The sequence below is a fragment of the Pteropus vampyrus genome, unplaced genomic scaffold (assembly GCF_000151845.1).
Source record: "Pteropus vampyrus isolate Shadow unplaced genomic scaffold, Pvam_2.0 Scaffold366, whole genome shotgun sequence".
NCBI lineage: Eukaryota > Metazoa > Chordata > Mammalia > Chiroptera > Pteropodidae > Pteropus > Pteropus vampyrus.
The window spans coordinates 338,342-354,623 of record NW_011889147.1 but is presented as its reverse complement, the minus strand read 5'-3'; the positions used below and the strand labels follow the sequence as shown (position 1 = coordinate 354,623).

Genomic DNA, 16,282 nt, shown 5'->3' with positions numbered 1-16,282 from the left:
GCTTTTTGAAATCCTTTATTTTCATTTCTTCCTTATTCCCATTACTCACTCATTAACTCAAGACAGTTCTAACAGAGCTGTATAGGGTTGGCATGAGCTTCCCAGGGGGAAGTACTGAGTTTCCTGTTTGATGGGATTCAGCAAAGTCAGGATCACCATTTAAGAGAGGTGACGATATTGAACACCAGTGATTAGACTAGATAACTTTAAAAAAACAGCTTTATTGAGGTATAATTCACATACCATGTAATTTACCTATTTAAAGTGTATAATTGGTGATTTTCAATATAGTCACAGAGTTATGCAACCGTCACCACAATCAATTTCAGAAAATTTTATCTCTCCCACCACAAAAAAAAAAAAAAACCCATACACGTTAGTAGTCACTCTCTTTTTTTCCTACCCACCCTAACCCTGAAACCACTAATCTCTTTCTCTATAGATTTGCCTGTTCTGGACATTTCATCTTAATGAAATCATATAATATGTGGTCTTGCATGACTGCCTTTTTTTTCGCATAGCATAATGTTTTCAAAATTCATCCATATTTTACCAGTACTTCATTCCTTTTTATGGCCAAAATCATATTCCACTGTATGGATATACCATTTTTGTTTATCCATTTGTTAGTTGATGGACATGTGGCTATTGTGAATAATGCCTCTGTGAACATTTTTATACAAGGTGTTGTGAGAGCATATTCTCTGGTATATGTATATACCTGAGAGTAGAATTGCTGGGTCATATGGAAACTTTGTTTACCCTTTTAAGGAACTGCTAGACTGTTTTTCAAAGCAATTGTGCTATTTTACATTCCCATCAGAATCTGAGAGTTCCATTTTCTCCACATCCTCACCAACACTTATTATCTTTTTGATCACAGCATCCTAGTAGATGTAAAGTGGTATCTCATTGTGGGTTTAATTTGCATTTCCTTGAAGGCTACTAGTGTTGAACATTTTTTCATATGTGTGTTGGCCATTTACATATTTTGGAGAAATGTTTATTAAGAGCCTTTGATTATTTTAAATTGGGTTATTTTTATTGTTGAATGGTAAGAGTTCTTTTATACTTTGGATATTAGACCCTTATATATGATTTGCATATATTTTCTCCCTTTCAATGGTTTGTTTTCACTTTCTCGATGGTGTGTTTTATAGCACAAAAGTTTTTTTTAGAAATTGACGAAATCCAATTTACCTATTTTTTTCTTTGGTTGCTTCTGTTTTTGGTGTCATATCTAAGAAACCATTGCCTAATCCAAGGTAGTGAAGATTTATGCTTGATTTCTTCTAAGAGTTTTATAGTTTTAGTTCTTATATTTAAGCCTTTAATTCATTTTGAGTTAATTTTTAAATTTAATATGGTGGAGTTAGGCATCCAACTTCATCCTTTTGCATGTGGATATCATTTGTTGAAAGACTGGATGACTTTTAAGGCGCCTTCTGACTGAAGATTTTGTGATGCCTTGTAGTACATTTGTTATTGTCTAAACAGGTAAATAGGGTTTCATATGATGGCTATCTTTTTCTCAAGAATACATTGCATCTAAAAACAGGAATTGCCATTAGTTTTTATCAGTTTTCTCAGTTGCTTTCAAGTCTGTCCTCCTTTGACCTTTATGATACTGATTTGTTTCTGGTCCTCTGACCATCTGTTTTCTTTCTCTCTTTGCATAGAAGTACACATATCCCTCCAGCCTTTTTGGTAGTAGAACCATTCACTTAGTTATTTTAATCAGCTTTGTCACTTAGGTAGCATAGAGTCTCTTCTCAAGCCCAGCTATAATCTAATAACAATTTCTTCTGAATGTGCCACCAACACCTGGAATTTAGCATGTGAAAAATGTGTCTTCAGTCTTCCCAGCAGAAGCTCTCCCAGTTTCTTCATTGTCTTCTCTTAGTATCTTAATCTCCTGACCTTAGAGTTATCTGACCTTCTCCCCTATTAGTCCTATGTTCTGTTCTGTAGTAAATGCTGCTGATCATTACTTACATGGTAAGAACCTTTGAACCTATCCTTTCTTCTTTATACTATAGCCAGCACCTCAGGCCCTTGCACCTCAGAACTGAATTACTGCCTTCTTGCTGATTTACCACACCCTGATTTCTCTCCATATTAGACAGTACCTATAGTCAATTGCTAGATTAATCCCCCTCTGACATCTTTCTCATTAAGTTATTTCCCTGATCCTGGACCCACAGTATCAAATTTATATACCACAAGTTAGCATTTAAATACCCCACCTCCACTTTCCTCTCCTTACTTCCCTAAATTGAGCCAAACTAATTTGGTAGTTAACCTGATTTATTCTTTGTTATTCTTCTCATCTCTTTCTCATTGCACACATTCTTCTTTCTTCCGGATGAGCCTGTGCTTCTCTGCTGTTCTGAGTCTCATTCCCTTCAATGATTGATCCCATCCGACTCCTCTCTTTTTTTCTTTTTGCATTCTTTCGGTAGACATTTATTTTGTCTAGTAATAAGGCCCATGATATCTTGCCCTTTTTTGTCGTTTGTTTTGGATATGCTACTTTTTAAAAGCACTATTCCATGTTGGAACTATTTTTTTCTATTTCGTTTATGGCTCTCCTCCTTTCCTCCCTGTAGCGCAGAGTGCTGAACGTAATGGCTGTCCAATAAATCTTCCTGGCTGACAGATCTATAAAAGTTTTGGGGGGAGATATGTAATATTTAGCATCATCATTTTTTAATTTTAGAAATGCAAAATAATGCTTTTTGTGCCAGGACCTGATTTTAATTTTTTGTTTTATGTCAAGTTTTGAAGAGTGTTCTCAGTACAATGAAATGAAGTTCAATATATTACTACAAATATTAAATCTAGTTTATTGAACACTAGCCACCCAATATATCTGATTCTCTCAAGAGAAAAGTTAGCTGCTTGTATGCTGGCTAGGCATTTTTTTGAAGGTACATTATAACCTTAAAGACAGTACTCACCATTTAATATATTTAGATCCTTGACACTTTAACAGCAACATAGTCACCAGCATAAGGAGTGGTGACCTGGTTTCTTTCTTCTATCTGAAGTTGTGCTTCCGTTTTTGACTTTCTCTTTAAAAGAAGCATTTCTTCTCATTATTTTCATGTCATCGTAAGTCAATATTGGGAACAAAAGGAGGAGTGGAGCTTGGGAGAGAGGATTCAAGGCAGAAGGTGGCTCCCAGGTGCAGTGGCTATCTGTCTCACCTCCCTGCCCGCGCTCCCTCCGTCTTTCAAACCTCAGGAGTAGATTGTTGACTTAAAGATAGTCCTGAGTTCATAGCTCCTTATTAACATCAGTGCAAAGTTTCTTTCTTGTTTTGTTATTTTCTTTTTAACACTTTCTCTTCAATCCACATGCCCATTCCCTTCTCCATTCATATGCACCCACTCTAATGTATTTGTTTTACATCCTTATACCTGTACATATTTGCTTGGAAAGATATGTAGTATAATTATGGGTGTCTTCAGCTTGCATAATGGTATTTGCTCATTTTTTTACTCAATGCTGTGCTTTTTAAGATGTACTCATGTTTGCTATAGGTACATCTTAAGTGTGATTTCTAAAAACTACATAGAATTCCATATTTGTATCTACTCCATATTGTTTTTTTCCATTCTACCAGTTATGGAAAGCAAGTTTCTTTAAGCCCACTGCTGCATCGTCATCACAGCAAACTTTCTCACATAGGTCTATAAAGTCTATAATTCAAATTTAGATATAGACAGCCTTACTTGAGAATTTCTCTGGAATTTATCCACCAAAGTGGGATTACTGTACTATAGGGCATACTTAATGTTGCTAGGTATAGTCAGATCACTTAATAGAATGGCTCTATGTATCACATTCTTATACTCAGCCACAGTGCATGATGACATTTCTTGCCTCCCCACATCTTTGTCAGTTATGGCTATTATCCACCATTCTAATTTTTCCCTTCTGATGGGTATAAGTGCTTTTTCATTGTTTTAATTTAATAGATTTCATTAGTTTTACTTTGATCATCTTTATATATTTTTTACACTTCTTAAAAATTATTTAAGCTTTTTTTCTGTGAGTTCCCCACACATTTCTTTGACTGTATTTTGGTTGGGTTTCCTGTGATATTTACATTGAACTGTAGGAATTTCTTATCCATTCTAGGTATTTAATTTCTTGTTAATTTTTGATGTTGCAAAAGCTTTCCTTGTCTGTCATCTAAACTCTATTCATGGTATTCTTTATTGAACAAAAAATATAATTTTGTTAGAATTCAATTCCAACAGTTTTTCACTGTATAGTTTGTATTTTAGTCTAATTTATGAAATCTTTCTGCTCTTAGTGTTTTCTGCTCTATAATTTTATCTCCCTCTGGTTTTTCCACACAAGCCTGTTTAGATAACCTTTCAAAGAGATATCTTCCTTTTTTTTTCACCTCTGGCTCTTAGTAGGACTAGTAGTTAGTGTTAATGTTTGGCTGCTTCTGATGGAGGAATAAAATGCAAAAAACCTGATACACTCTCCTTTTCTAAGCCCTGCTCTTCACTCACAGGGATGGGCCTGTGACCCTGTTTGTACTACATGAATCCTGTCTGCTTAACTGCAACTGACTGGAAAGGGATGCATATCTATATAAGCAGGGTATTCAGAGTCTTCTTCCAAGGAATTTGGAATTATGTTGGCCTCTTGAAGGACATGCAAATGAAGGATTTTGGGATGACCATCTTTCTCCATGTCCTCAAGCTAATGAAATGGTCTACAGAGAAAGGAGAATGAAAAAGATATGCATAGAGAAATAGAGAAAAAAAAAAAGGCTTATAGTCCCATAGAGAGGGAGAAAGATGAGATAGAATGTGAGAGTAGCTGTCCTGGATTCTGATGGCTTTCCAGTTTCTAGTTCTGTTCTCTTTGGAGACCAGATTGCATTTCCTTATCTGTATTAGTTAGAGGTAGCTAACTGCTACAACAGACTCTAAAGTGTATAATGGCCCTAACACAATAGTTTATTTCTCCTCACATAAACAGGTCCAGATGGTTCTAAGTTGTTGTGGTGGCAGCAGTAGAAAGCTCTGTGCCACACAGTTACCCAAGAACCCAAATCGATAGAGGCTCTGCCATTTTCATCACATGACTTCCAGGGTCTCCCCAGGTGCTAGGATCCAGCTTGCAGAAGGGAAATGAACAGGGAGTTTAGTACATGGGAAGTTTTATAGGTCAGGCCTTGAACTAGCTTATTTCCCCCACATTCTTTTGGCTGGAACTCAGTCACATGGTCATGTTTAATTATATGGAAGCTGGAAAATGTTATCTAGCTGTGGACCCAAAAGGAAGAGGAAAAAATGAGTTTGGTGAACTAGAAATTGTCACATCATATTATCTGTGTGATACCGCTGTGTCCTTAAAATCAGATTCCCGTTTTTTCTTAAACTTGTTTGTGTTGGCTTCTGTTATTTGTACATCAATGCATGAAGTGTTTTCATAATAGCCGTATTTAAAATAGTAGAAGAAATAGACTGATCAATTTATTTTCTCAGGAAAGTTGGGTCGATTTCCACCCATGATGCATCATCAGCAGGCACCCTCAGATGGCCAAAGTCCTGGGGCTCGTTTCCAGAGGCCTCACCTTGCAGAGGCCTTTGCAAAAGCCAAAGGATCAGGCGGAGGCACTGGAGGAGGAGGAGGCAGTGGAAGAGGCCTGGTGGGGCAGATCATTCCAATCTATGGTTTGGGGATTTTTTTATATATACTATACATTCTATTTAAGGTAAGTGGAATTATCTTGATCATATTACATCAGTGACATCTGATACATATTACATCTAATATCCTAATAAAAACATTTCAGCATTAAAACCCTTTACAGTTAGTTCATAACCCTTTTTCAATCTGTCATCTCTTTAAACCTTGTCTCTTCTTCATAAGGTATTTAGGATAGCTGTTATCTCAGTTTTATAGATGAGAAAATGTTCACTCAGAGCTTAAATTATTTGCCCCAGAATTCACAACTTAAAACTGCGAAACCAGGACTTAAACCTGGATCTTCAAGTTCCAAATCCAGTTAGCAATAAAGTTCAAAGCCCCCCTTCTCCAATTTCTTTTTGACTGGGCATCTTTGCAAACCGAAAAGGCATAAAGCTTTTCTAAGAAGAGCTTTATTATTAGGATTGGCACAATGATTTCCAGGTAGCCACTGTGAGGCCAGATAATGACTAGTATCAAAGTCCATTTGTCCTCGCCGCACCACCCACCCCTCACCTCCAGGAGTATGAAGTGCTGTTTTTAATATCTTCAGTAATTCTCTTGAAACAGAACTGAAACTATGCCTGATATTTCCTAGCTCTGGGGACATATGGTTTGGGTCCTTTACTAGCAGACTCCTGAGTTCCACCTCCAGGTAGGTTTTGCCAGGCCATGGGCCTAGACACTGTGAAGTGGAGGTAGGAGCTTCACTTTGTCCTTCTAACCAGGGTAAGGAGTAAGTTCCTTCTTGCCCAGGAATCCTGCAGGCAGCCTGAGTTGAGTCTTAGATGAGCATGGGCAAGGCAGATGACCTGTAGAGAGATTTTTTCCTTGTGCCTTGATATTTTTTTAGTTGGAAACCTTCTATTGCCTTTTTTATTTTTTTGAGATGTTTCTCTAATGTTGCTATTTAATTGGATTTGATTTTTGTCTCCCAACCTTTTCTTTCTCTCTCTTTTTTTTTTTTTTTCATTTAATATGAGGGGGTCCATGACCTTGCGGTTCTGAGTTGCTGTTGATGTGCTGTACCTCCTTCAATTCTCAGCTTTCAAAGGGGAAAACTGCTGCAGAGGATCGGAAATGTTCTACTGCTACACCTGGAAACACCCACAGAAAAATTAGTAAGTGCTGCTTTCAGTAGAGTTACAAGTTTTTATTGAGTCAGACAGCTGGACAGTCTGTGGCTCTGTCTTAAAAGCATTTCTCAAACGTTGCCCCAAATTAATCTGATGCCACTTTTACCTTAACTCTGGGAGTTCTCAAAAGTTTCCATATTCATGTTGGGCTTTTAAGGAAAGATAGTTACAAAAAGTACAAAACTGCCAGTTCACTTTTTATATGTTAACAAATTAATATTTCACATTTGGAATAGGTTACTTCTCATTTCCTAACTTCAGAATATTGGTAGCAGATATCTTTATTTCGCAGATAGGAAAAGTGAGGCAGAGAGATTCAGTCATTGCCAAAGTCAGTTATTAGATCTAGGGACTGAGTTTAACCCTTCTGGCTCTTAAAACATGATCATCAAATATTTACTAACTAACTAAAATATTCTGTGCTCCCTGGGGAAATGAAATATATATGGCATTGTTCTACCCTCTAAGAATTTGTAGTCTAGCATGGATGTCAGAAAAAACTTGTCAAAAGTTTACTACCTAGAAAGAAAGGATTTGATGAAAGCCTTACAGGAAGTCATTTCTAGCTGGGTGTCCATGGAGGAGGACCTGTCGGATAGATGGCATGGCTCGAGTGGGACATACCCTGACATAGGGCAGCTGTGAGAAAGAAGGCCTGAAGAGTAGGTAGGTTAAGCCATATTATTGAAGGCCTTGGAGGCCAAACTGCTTTATCCTGTGGATAACGAAGCCTCAATCTTTAAAAAAAAAAAAAAAAAAAATTAGCAAAATGAAGCAAGGCTGAACCATGGAAGCATCTGCCCTCAGCTATAATTGGTTTTTGAGTTTACTCCAGATTCTCTGTGGAAATAGATATTCCAGTTACATTCTGCATCCTTTCTGGAAATCTTAAATATTTCTTTAAGAAAGCTACTGTGTTCTTAATTGAGATAGTGTCTAACAGTGATGATAAATGTATCAGTAAAATAATTTTTAAAAGATTAATGGACTCTTTAATAAGTAGCAAATTCTGTATCTTGTCACATAATGCATTTAAAACAGAAAGCAGTAAATGAATTCCTAAGAGCAGCTGCTTTGTAACATAGTAGCAGTTATATATCAGCTTCTTTGCCTTCAATTTTGAGTCATGAAGAAAATAAAAATAACTTAAGCATTTATGTGGCACAGTCCTCTAGACACTTTACAGATGTTAACTGCACAAGTAAGAATTTGTTCCAGAAGTATTAAAAGGCCTTTCATGTATTACATTTACAATGACTCTAAATATTTCTGAGTATGAAACAAAAACTAGGTTATCTACATAATGAACATTTTATTTTCCTACTGCGTTAAAGTTCATTTTGTATATGGATTTAATGATTTATTTTTTCTGTTCTAAAATTAACATTCATTTTAATGTTAGTTTCAATAGATAGCTATGTTCTCTACTGACCCTTGCTGAGAAAACTACTTCTGGAAGGGAGGATTATTGCACTTCATTCCACACTACTTGGGCAGAAAACCTTGGGCAGAAAACCTTGGGTTCAAGACTTCCTCAGTTGAAGAAGCATAACATTTAAACTGTTGCCTTCCTGATATGTTTTCAGCCTTAGGTGCAGGTAAAATATTGTTCATTTCAGGGCCTTGACTCCTTTTTTAAAGTACATTGCAGGTTTGGTACTTTACCCTTCAGCATCATTTGGATTAAAATAACCAAGTAGGGAAACAACCTAGTTTCCATTGATAGATGAATGGGTAAAAGGAGATGTGGTACATATATATACAGTGGATTATTACTCAGCCATAAAAAAGAATGAAATTTTGCCATTTGTGACAACATGGATGGACCTAGGAGCTCTTATACTAAGTGAAATAAGTCAGACAAAGACATGTATGATTTCACTTATATATGGAATCTAAAAAAAAAAAAATGAACAAACAATATACAACAGAAATAGTCTCATAGGCATAGAGATGGATGCCAGAGGGGAAGGGCAAAAAAGGTGAAGGTAAATAAGAGGTACAAATTTCCAGTTATAAAATAAATAAGTTATGGGGCTGTAATGTAAAGCATAAGGAATATAGTCAGTAACATCATGATGACAGAATATTATGAGACGTAGCATGGTGATCACTTAAATTAGGTATAGTAATGTTAAAAAACTGTTGTACACCTGAAACTAATATAATATTGAATATTAACTATATTTTAATAGAAAGAAAGCAGGAGAAAAGGTATATTTATCTTCTTCATTTCTTCTTGGATAACTGTGTAGGGGTATGCTTTTTGTTCCAAGGTATTTTCTTTCCTGGTCCTGCTGTATCCCTTTGTGTAAGAGAGTGATTTGTTTATCACTCACTAAATATCCTTAGTTCTTGGTGCTCAGACAACAGTACCTTTTGTATCCTGATTGGATTAGCTAGAGAATCTCTTAGTCTCTTCTCTGAGTCTCAGGACCAGCCTGGATTACTACAGAGTGTCACAGCCAGCCATGTTTCAGAAAAGAGCTTAGGGAGCTGTGTTTGATGGTTCTTAGATTGATGCTTGTTTTTCAGCCAATTTTGAGCTTATTCAACTGCAAGAAAAACTGAAGGAGACAGAGGAAGCCATGGAAAAATTAATCAACAGAGTGGGACCTAATGGTGAAAGGTAGGTTTTCAGGACTCAGAGTATTTCCCATTTAGAGAATCAGCTCAAACTTTAGCTTTTCTTTGATTTCTGGGCCAGTTACTTTCATTTTAATTGTCATTTGCATGTTATTTCTCATGTAACATTTCCATTTTCATGCTATCAAGCAATCTCAGTTTTCAAGAGCATATGTTCAGTGTTATACCCATTATTGTGAGTAGCTTTGTGAACAAATCCTTCAGAGTCAAATAACTAGCTTTTAAGGAAGACAATTTCCTAGCTTTCTAAAAGCATAATTTTAAGTAAAGCCAGATTATTAAATGTTATGCTTTCTACTTGAGACAAAATGAGAGAATAGAGCAAGTATGATTAGATTAGGCATTTTGTGTTTTGTGTTTTCTATGCCTGAACAGAGTTATACGTGTAAAGTAGGTATCAGGAGCCAACCTAGCCCCTTAGGATGCCCCACAGGAAAGATTCACTCCTCTTGCTACAGGCTGGCCATGGATCTGAAAAGGTAGCTTCAGGAGTTGATGGAAGCTGGCAACAACTATGAAAACATGGATATAAGAAGGCCAGGAAGGAAAAACCAGAATGTGTGATTGAGAACAAAGAGGGCTTCCATTTGAGCAAGGCCTTTCTGACAAGAATGGAAGAAGAACGGGAGCAAGAGGCAAAATCCCATGCAGGAGAATATGTTGAAATGTCCCTCCTGTTGCTCTGTGGACTCACTGTGGCGTCTTTGCCCCAGAAGCTGCTGCTCCCCCTTTGCCTCTTGTTTGCCATCCCTGGTGGTACTGGTGCCCCAGGCCCCTTTCTTTGCTCTCTGGTCCCAGTTTTCCCTTTCTTTGGCTGGATAGGAGAAAAATGAACATCTTCAGATTGCAGTCTCTTGTCTTGGCTTTTCCCTGCAATGTCTACAGTGCTGTGAAAAGACATTTATGACGATGAACCTTGTCTATATGAGCACAGGAGCCTTGACCTTCTTTTGGTCCAGAAAGCAGAGTGACTATCTGGAATGTTCCCCAAAGTGGTATAGATGTGTGCCTATCTATACATATCTGTGTGAATGTGTAATATTTGCTATTTATTGAGCACTTAAGTGAGAAACAAGCTCTGAACTAAATGCTTTTTATATACTGTCTAATATATGAGAATTATGATTGTGACTAAACCAATTTGTGCAACCGTATGTTTCTGATCTTACCTGCCCTTACCCTGTGCCTCTCAGGGTGGGGAACTGCCAGGCTTTTATTGACCCTCATGCCTCAAAAAATATCTGTACTCTGGCCCTGGTCCATTTGAAGCCCCGGAAGACACCTAAGGGTCATGAAAGCCATAGATGAATACCTATGGGCAAGGCCTTCCACCTGGGACACCCAACCCTTGAGCCTTAGAATAAGAAACCACATGAAGGTATATCTTCTCACTATTACTCAGTCCCATTCAGACTCCCTTAGCTCAAATCAAAGAACCTCACCATCCCGTCCATGTGTACCATCTGTCCACTGCCCAAGCTAGGAACACAGTACTATAACCTTTAACCAACTCTTTGTCCTCTTTGTGCTGGGATTACTCCTCCATGTTTTATGTGCAGAGGCAGAGGAGTTGTCACCAACCTGTAACTGGAGTTGTGCCATCTCATTGTTTCTGGGGCCACAGGTCCTAGTTCACAATGTTTACTTCTCATAAGATGCTGGGATGTGGTGTCATTTCAGCCTGTCGCGTAGTGATGGTGTGTAAAACATACCTCTCAGGAACTGGGGAACAGTTCCTTTTCTCCTGAAAAGAGCATAGCATGTGGTTCTCTTTCCCACATTTCTCATTTTCCAGTACATGGAGATGTGATGTTCTCTCTGACTCCTTAATCCAACACCTTTTATCCTGACAGGTAGGCCCTAAGAGACTTCAACCTTGAAAACTGCAAGGGCTAGGTAGCTCCATATTTTGCATTTTCTTTTTAAACTTATATCCTTTAACCTCAATTTCTGTGGCATTTGTTCTTCTACAAGTCTGTGCTTCTATGATTATTAGAACCCAAAATACTCCAGTATTTTTTTTGTCAGATCAAGATTTTCATGTTTCCAGGCTTCTAGGGGTCAAGGAGAGGATTTAAGACAAAATGTGTTCATTTGCAGCCTTCTAAGTCTTTTTATGTAATGTGCACTCCATAACTAAGATTTTGCTTAAAATTTCAGAAATATACAATTTCTGAAATATCATCTTAATGCTATATAAGAATCAAAATATGGGAAAGGTTTTTAATATCTAATAAAACTTTTCACACAGCTTTCACTTGTGGGCAATATGTGAACATGTGTTTACATATATTGTAATGAAGCCTCCTGAAAGGTTGATATTGTGCCATATATGTCTGATATTAAGTACAATATCCAGCCCAAGGACACAAAGGTTAAGGATCTAGAAATCAGAATTGAGGTGTCCTCATTTATGTCCTTATGATCAGTAAAATTTCCTTCCTAGAGAAGTGAGAGTGTCCACTTGGCCGCAGACAGCCCTGACAGGCATGTTGAGTATGTGTTGGGGACGGTAGATATCTGGCATGCATTTTTGGGATAGAAACCCTTTGAGAGCAGGATTTCTCAGTTTTGTTCACTATGTTCAATAGTAGGTACTAAGTAAATACTATTGAAAAAGAGTAGATACTCATTTTTGATACAAGCATTTGCACATCTATTATCATGGTGGAAGAGTAAATCGTGGCCATTACTAATTGAGATTCTTCTCTTCAGGATATGAAGAGAAGAATCTCAATTAGTAATGGCCACGATTTACTCTTCTATATTAAGGGGTCCTACTAGACATGTCTCATAGATACCTACTCTTATCCCCATCAAATGATGAATGTCCCTAGAATAAATGAATGTCCAAAATGGGACTCATCATCTACTCCCAGCTGAACCTACCCTACCTTTACTGTTCCCCATCTCAGCAGATGGCTCCACCTTCTACTTAGTTTCCCAAAGCAGAAATTAGATGTCATTCTTGATTCACCTTTTCCTTCACTTCCCATATCTCATCAATAACCTTGTCTTGTCGTTTCTTCCTAATTAATAAATATGTCTCCCTGCAAAAGACTCTCATCTCTCCTAAGGCAGGGATTATGCCCACAGCCTAGCACAGGCCCATAGTAGGCTCTAAAAAAGCATTAGATGAAATGAAAAAAAGAATGAGTGAGTGAATGAATGAATACCTTTACTTTTGACATAGGTCAGAACTATGTGTCTCATGTGTTTTTTTTCCTCTAATTTTTGCCTCCCTTCAGTTCACTTTCTGCTTCTCAAACAGATGGGTTATATATTTTGTTTTAATCCTTCAGTAGGTCCTTATGGCTCTTGATAAAGTACAGACTCTTTAACATGGCTTACATGGTCCTAAGTGACATGGCCCTGCATATCTCTATTGTTTTATCTTCATCACTCTCTCTACCTGTGGTCCAGCCACACTGACTGCTTGCTGATTATTTAAAACAAGTCCCCAACCCCCAGGTCGTGGACCCGTACCAGTCCATACTTGGTAGGAACAGGGCTGCACAGCAGGAGGTGAGTGGCGGGCAAGAGAGCAAAGCTTCATCTATATTTGCAGCCACTCCCCAGCGCTGGCATCACCGCCTCAGCTCCACTTCAGATCATCAGGCATTCGATTCTCATATGAACACCTGTCCCTGGTGCCAAAAAAGGTTGGGGACCGCTGCTCTAAAATACCTGTACACTTTTGCTTCTAGGATTTCGCATATATTTTTTTTTCTTTGCTTGGGTGTCTCCACCCACCCCAAGTCACAGGCACTTATTTTAACTTTTACTTGTCTTATAGGTCTCAACTTAGATATCATTTTCTCTGAGAGCCCTTCCCTCAACCCAAACTTGGTTATGCATTCCTTCTTTGTGTGTCTACACCACCTAGGTTTGTCGGATATTATAAGCATTGCATTACTTTCTGATCTTCTATTAACTTTTCTGTCTTCCCTAATGTCCCGTAATGTCTTCTTGAAGATAGGGACTTTACATTGTCCAAATTATATTTCCAGTGCTGACATATTGACGATGTCATTATATTTTGAAAAAAATGAATGAGTTAAATCTAAAGACAGTACTTTAAAGCAGGCTTTTTTTAGCAATAATAAGAATATCTTCCTTGGTACCTATTTTGATTTGCTCTGTACATTCCTATATGGTTGTCAGTGGAGGTATTATTTCTGTATAAGGAATTGCAGCTCAGAGAGAAAGTGTTCTAAGAATGTGTATTAGTTTTCTATGGCTGCTGTAATGATTTACCACAAACTTAATGGCTTAAAACAACACACATTTATTATCTTACAGTTCTGTATGTTAGAAATCCTACATTGGGCTAAAATCAAGGTGTTGGCAGGATTGCATTTCCTTCTGGAGGCTCTGGAGGAGAACCCGTTTCCTTGCCTTTTACAGATTTTTGAAGCTACCCACATTCCTTGGCTCATGGACCCTTTTTTCCATGTTCAGAGTCAGCAATAGTAGGTCGAGGCCTTCTCACAACATATTACTCTGACCTCTTCTGTCTCTTTTTCCACTTTTAAGGACTTTGGTAATTATGTTATGCCCTCCCAGATTATCCAGGATAATCTCTTTTTTAAGTCCTTCTGATTAACAGCCTTAATTCCCTCTGTAGCCTTAAGTCTCCTGACATATAAGGTAACATAATTATAGAACTCAGGGATTAAGATGTGGACATCTTCGAGTGGGCGGGGGGTGGCGGGAGAGTTCCTCTGTCTTACAGCACGTCTTATGGAAAAAGGGGAATCTGAATAAGCCTCACATGGTGGAAGGGTTTCCTCTAGCAGAATTTGGGGAAAGAATGTTTCAGAGGGAAAGGGCAGCACAAGTAGCAAACAAGGTGAGAGAGTCAAGGCATGTGTTCGGAACAGCAAGTATCTGGAGTGGGGTAGACCAGGGATAGGGTAAATGAGTAGAGGTAAGTCATGAAAGAAAAAAAAAACAGAAAAGTAAATGGGGGCCAGACTGGAAGGCCCTGAAGGGTAGGCCGAGAAGTTTGGAATTCATTGTCTTTACAGTAGGTGCCACTTAAAGGCTTTAGAAGAAAAATGTCATGATCTGCTGCACTTCAGAAAATTTACCCTTATAGTGACATGTAGAGTGGTTACATGCTAGAAGGTTATTGAAAAGTTACAGCAAAAGGTAATAAAAGTGCCAGTGAGAGTGGAAAAGAGGGGGCTAAATTAAGAGTACTTCGTGGAGGAAAAACAATCACAGGCTGTATTAGGTTTTCTTGGTTGCAGGCAGCCAATCTGGGTAGCAAATATTTGGAGTGGGTGGCAGAATTTATTGGAAGAATATGGGGTAGCTCAGACTATCAGAGGAATAACTAAACATTCAGGTTTCAGGAAGAGTGGGAACTAGAACAGCTTTGAAGATATAGGGGGCAGGAACAAATGAACAGTGTTTTGAAGGACTGCTGCCAGGATCAGTTAATATGAAAAGTTTTCAGATCAGGCTTCACTGGATTCAAGATCCAGTTTTAGGAGAAAGTACACTTGGCCCAGCTTGGGTCCTGTATGTATATATCACTGAATCAGTCACTCAGCCAAGGTGATGGAGTGTGATAATTGGCCATGGGCCACATTGCTACCCTTGAAGGAAAGGTGAGGAGATGGATGGCTTCACCCTAACCTTTGTACTGTGAGCAGAAGAGGGGTTGGTTCTCTAAAGGAGAAAATTGCTAACTAGGTAAGCACAATGAAGAGGAAAAGAAAGATAAAGATGAGTTGGAGACTTACAGCCCAAACTGGAAGGAAATTATGGCATCAACTAAGATAAAAAACACAAGACAAAGAAAATAAGGCTTGGGATAGGGGTTCTCACTTCAGCTTTGAATATGGCGAGGTGCCTTCAGAACATCCATATATAATATACAGTAGCAATAGGAAATTTGGGTATTGAGGTCAGAACAAAGGACTCAGTTTTGGAAGTCATTTGGCTGGGCTTAAGAGAGAAGGACCTGGGGAAAGATGAGACCACCCAGTCCTTGAGGCATATTGTACTGTGTGGCAGTAGCCTACAGTCTTCTCTTAATCTGAACTCTGTTCTAACCATGAATGGCGTGGTTAGAAGCTCTCATCCTTTCTGTGCTTAACTCCTGGATTCAGAACTCAGATGATTTGTGTAGGTTTATAGCATTCAAAAACCTGATGAGTTTATCTTCTGATTTGACCTTTTATTTTTCTAGCATCTTGAAATCTGCCATACCTAACCAATCCTAGCCTGCCTGCGCATGCAGCTGCTCATGTTCCTTCCCCTCCCCCCCGGCAAAGTGGGCTGTTGTAAGAATTAAGGGCTACACAGAATGAATGAGTGGCTGTGGCAAGTCAGGGCTCCTGTACTGATGGAAAGAGTAAAGCTGTAAGAGGCCTGATGAATGTAAGATATTAGCTGAATATGGAACAGACAGGCTTCTTCAGTTCATGGTCTGATGGGTCACAGTGGCATTTATGTTCATTGCCTAGGAACACTTACCACCAAATGGCTCAATTATCTGATATTTCTAAGCAGAGCACAGACTGTGACTTCTGACCAAGAAAAACGATTGCTGCATCAGCTCCGAGAAATCACCAAGGTCATGAAAGAAGGAAAATTTGTTGACACATCCACTCCAGAGAAAGAAGCTGAGGAGGCCCCTTACACGGAGGACTGGGAAGGTAAACAATGTCTTCTCATTTGTTAGCTGTCAGCCCAGAAAAGAGATCTTTAAAAAATTTTTAAATCATCTTTATTACTGAAGTATAGTATATATACAATAAAACTCA

General features: G+C 38.3%; 1 protein-coding gene across 6 annotated transcripts in view; it reads left to right on the top strand.

Annotated features, from left to right (window-relative positions):
* RIC3 (RIC3 acetylcholine receptor chaperone) overlaps nucleotides 1–16,282 on the top strand; it is a 44,089-nt gene that overhangs the window by 16,950 nt on the left and 10,857 nt on the right. For 5 of the 6 annotated variants that reach the window (XR_002777094.1, XM_023522946.1, XM_023522945.1 and 2 more), the window contains 4 exons: nucleotides 5,517–5,746; nucleotides 6,767–6,842; nucleotides 9,393–9,486; nucleotides 16,026–16,174. Coding sequence is in view for 5 of the 6 variants with exons in the window: in XM_023522946.1 (XP_023378714.1) it covers nucleotides 5,517–5,746; nucleotides 6,767–6,842; nucleotides 9,393–9,486; nucleotides 16,026–16,174 (549 nt within the window). In the remaining variant the exon portion in view is untranslated. The remainder of the gene's footprint in view (nucleotides 1–5,516; nucleotides 5,747–6,766; nucleotides 6,843–9,392; nucleotides 9,487–16,025; nucleotides 16,175–16,282) is intronic. The other variant, XM_011379571.2, reaches the window with a different exon arrangement.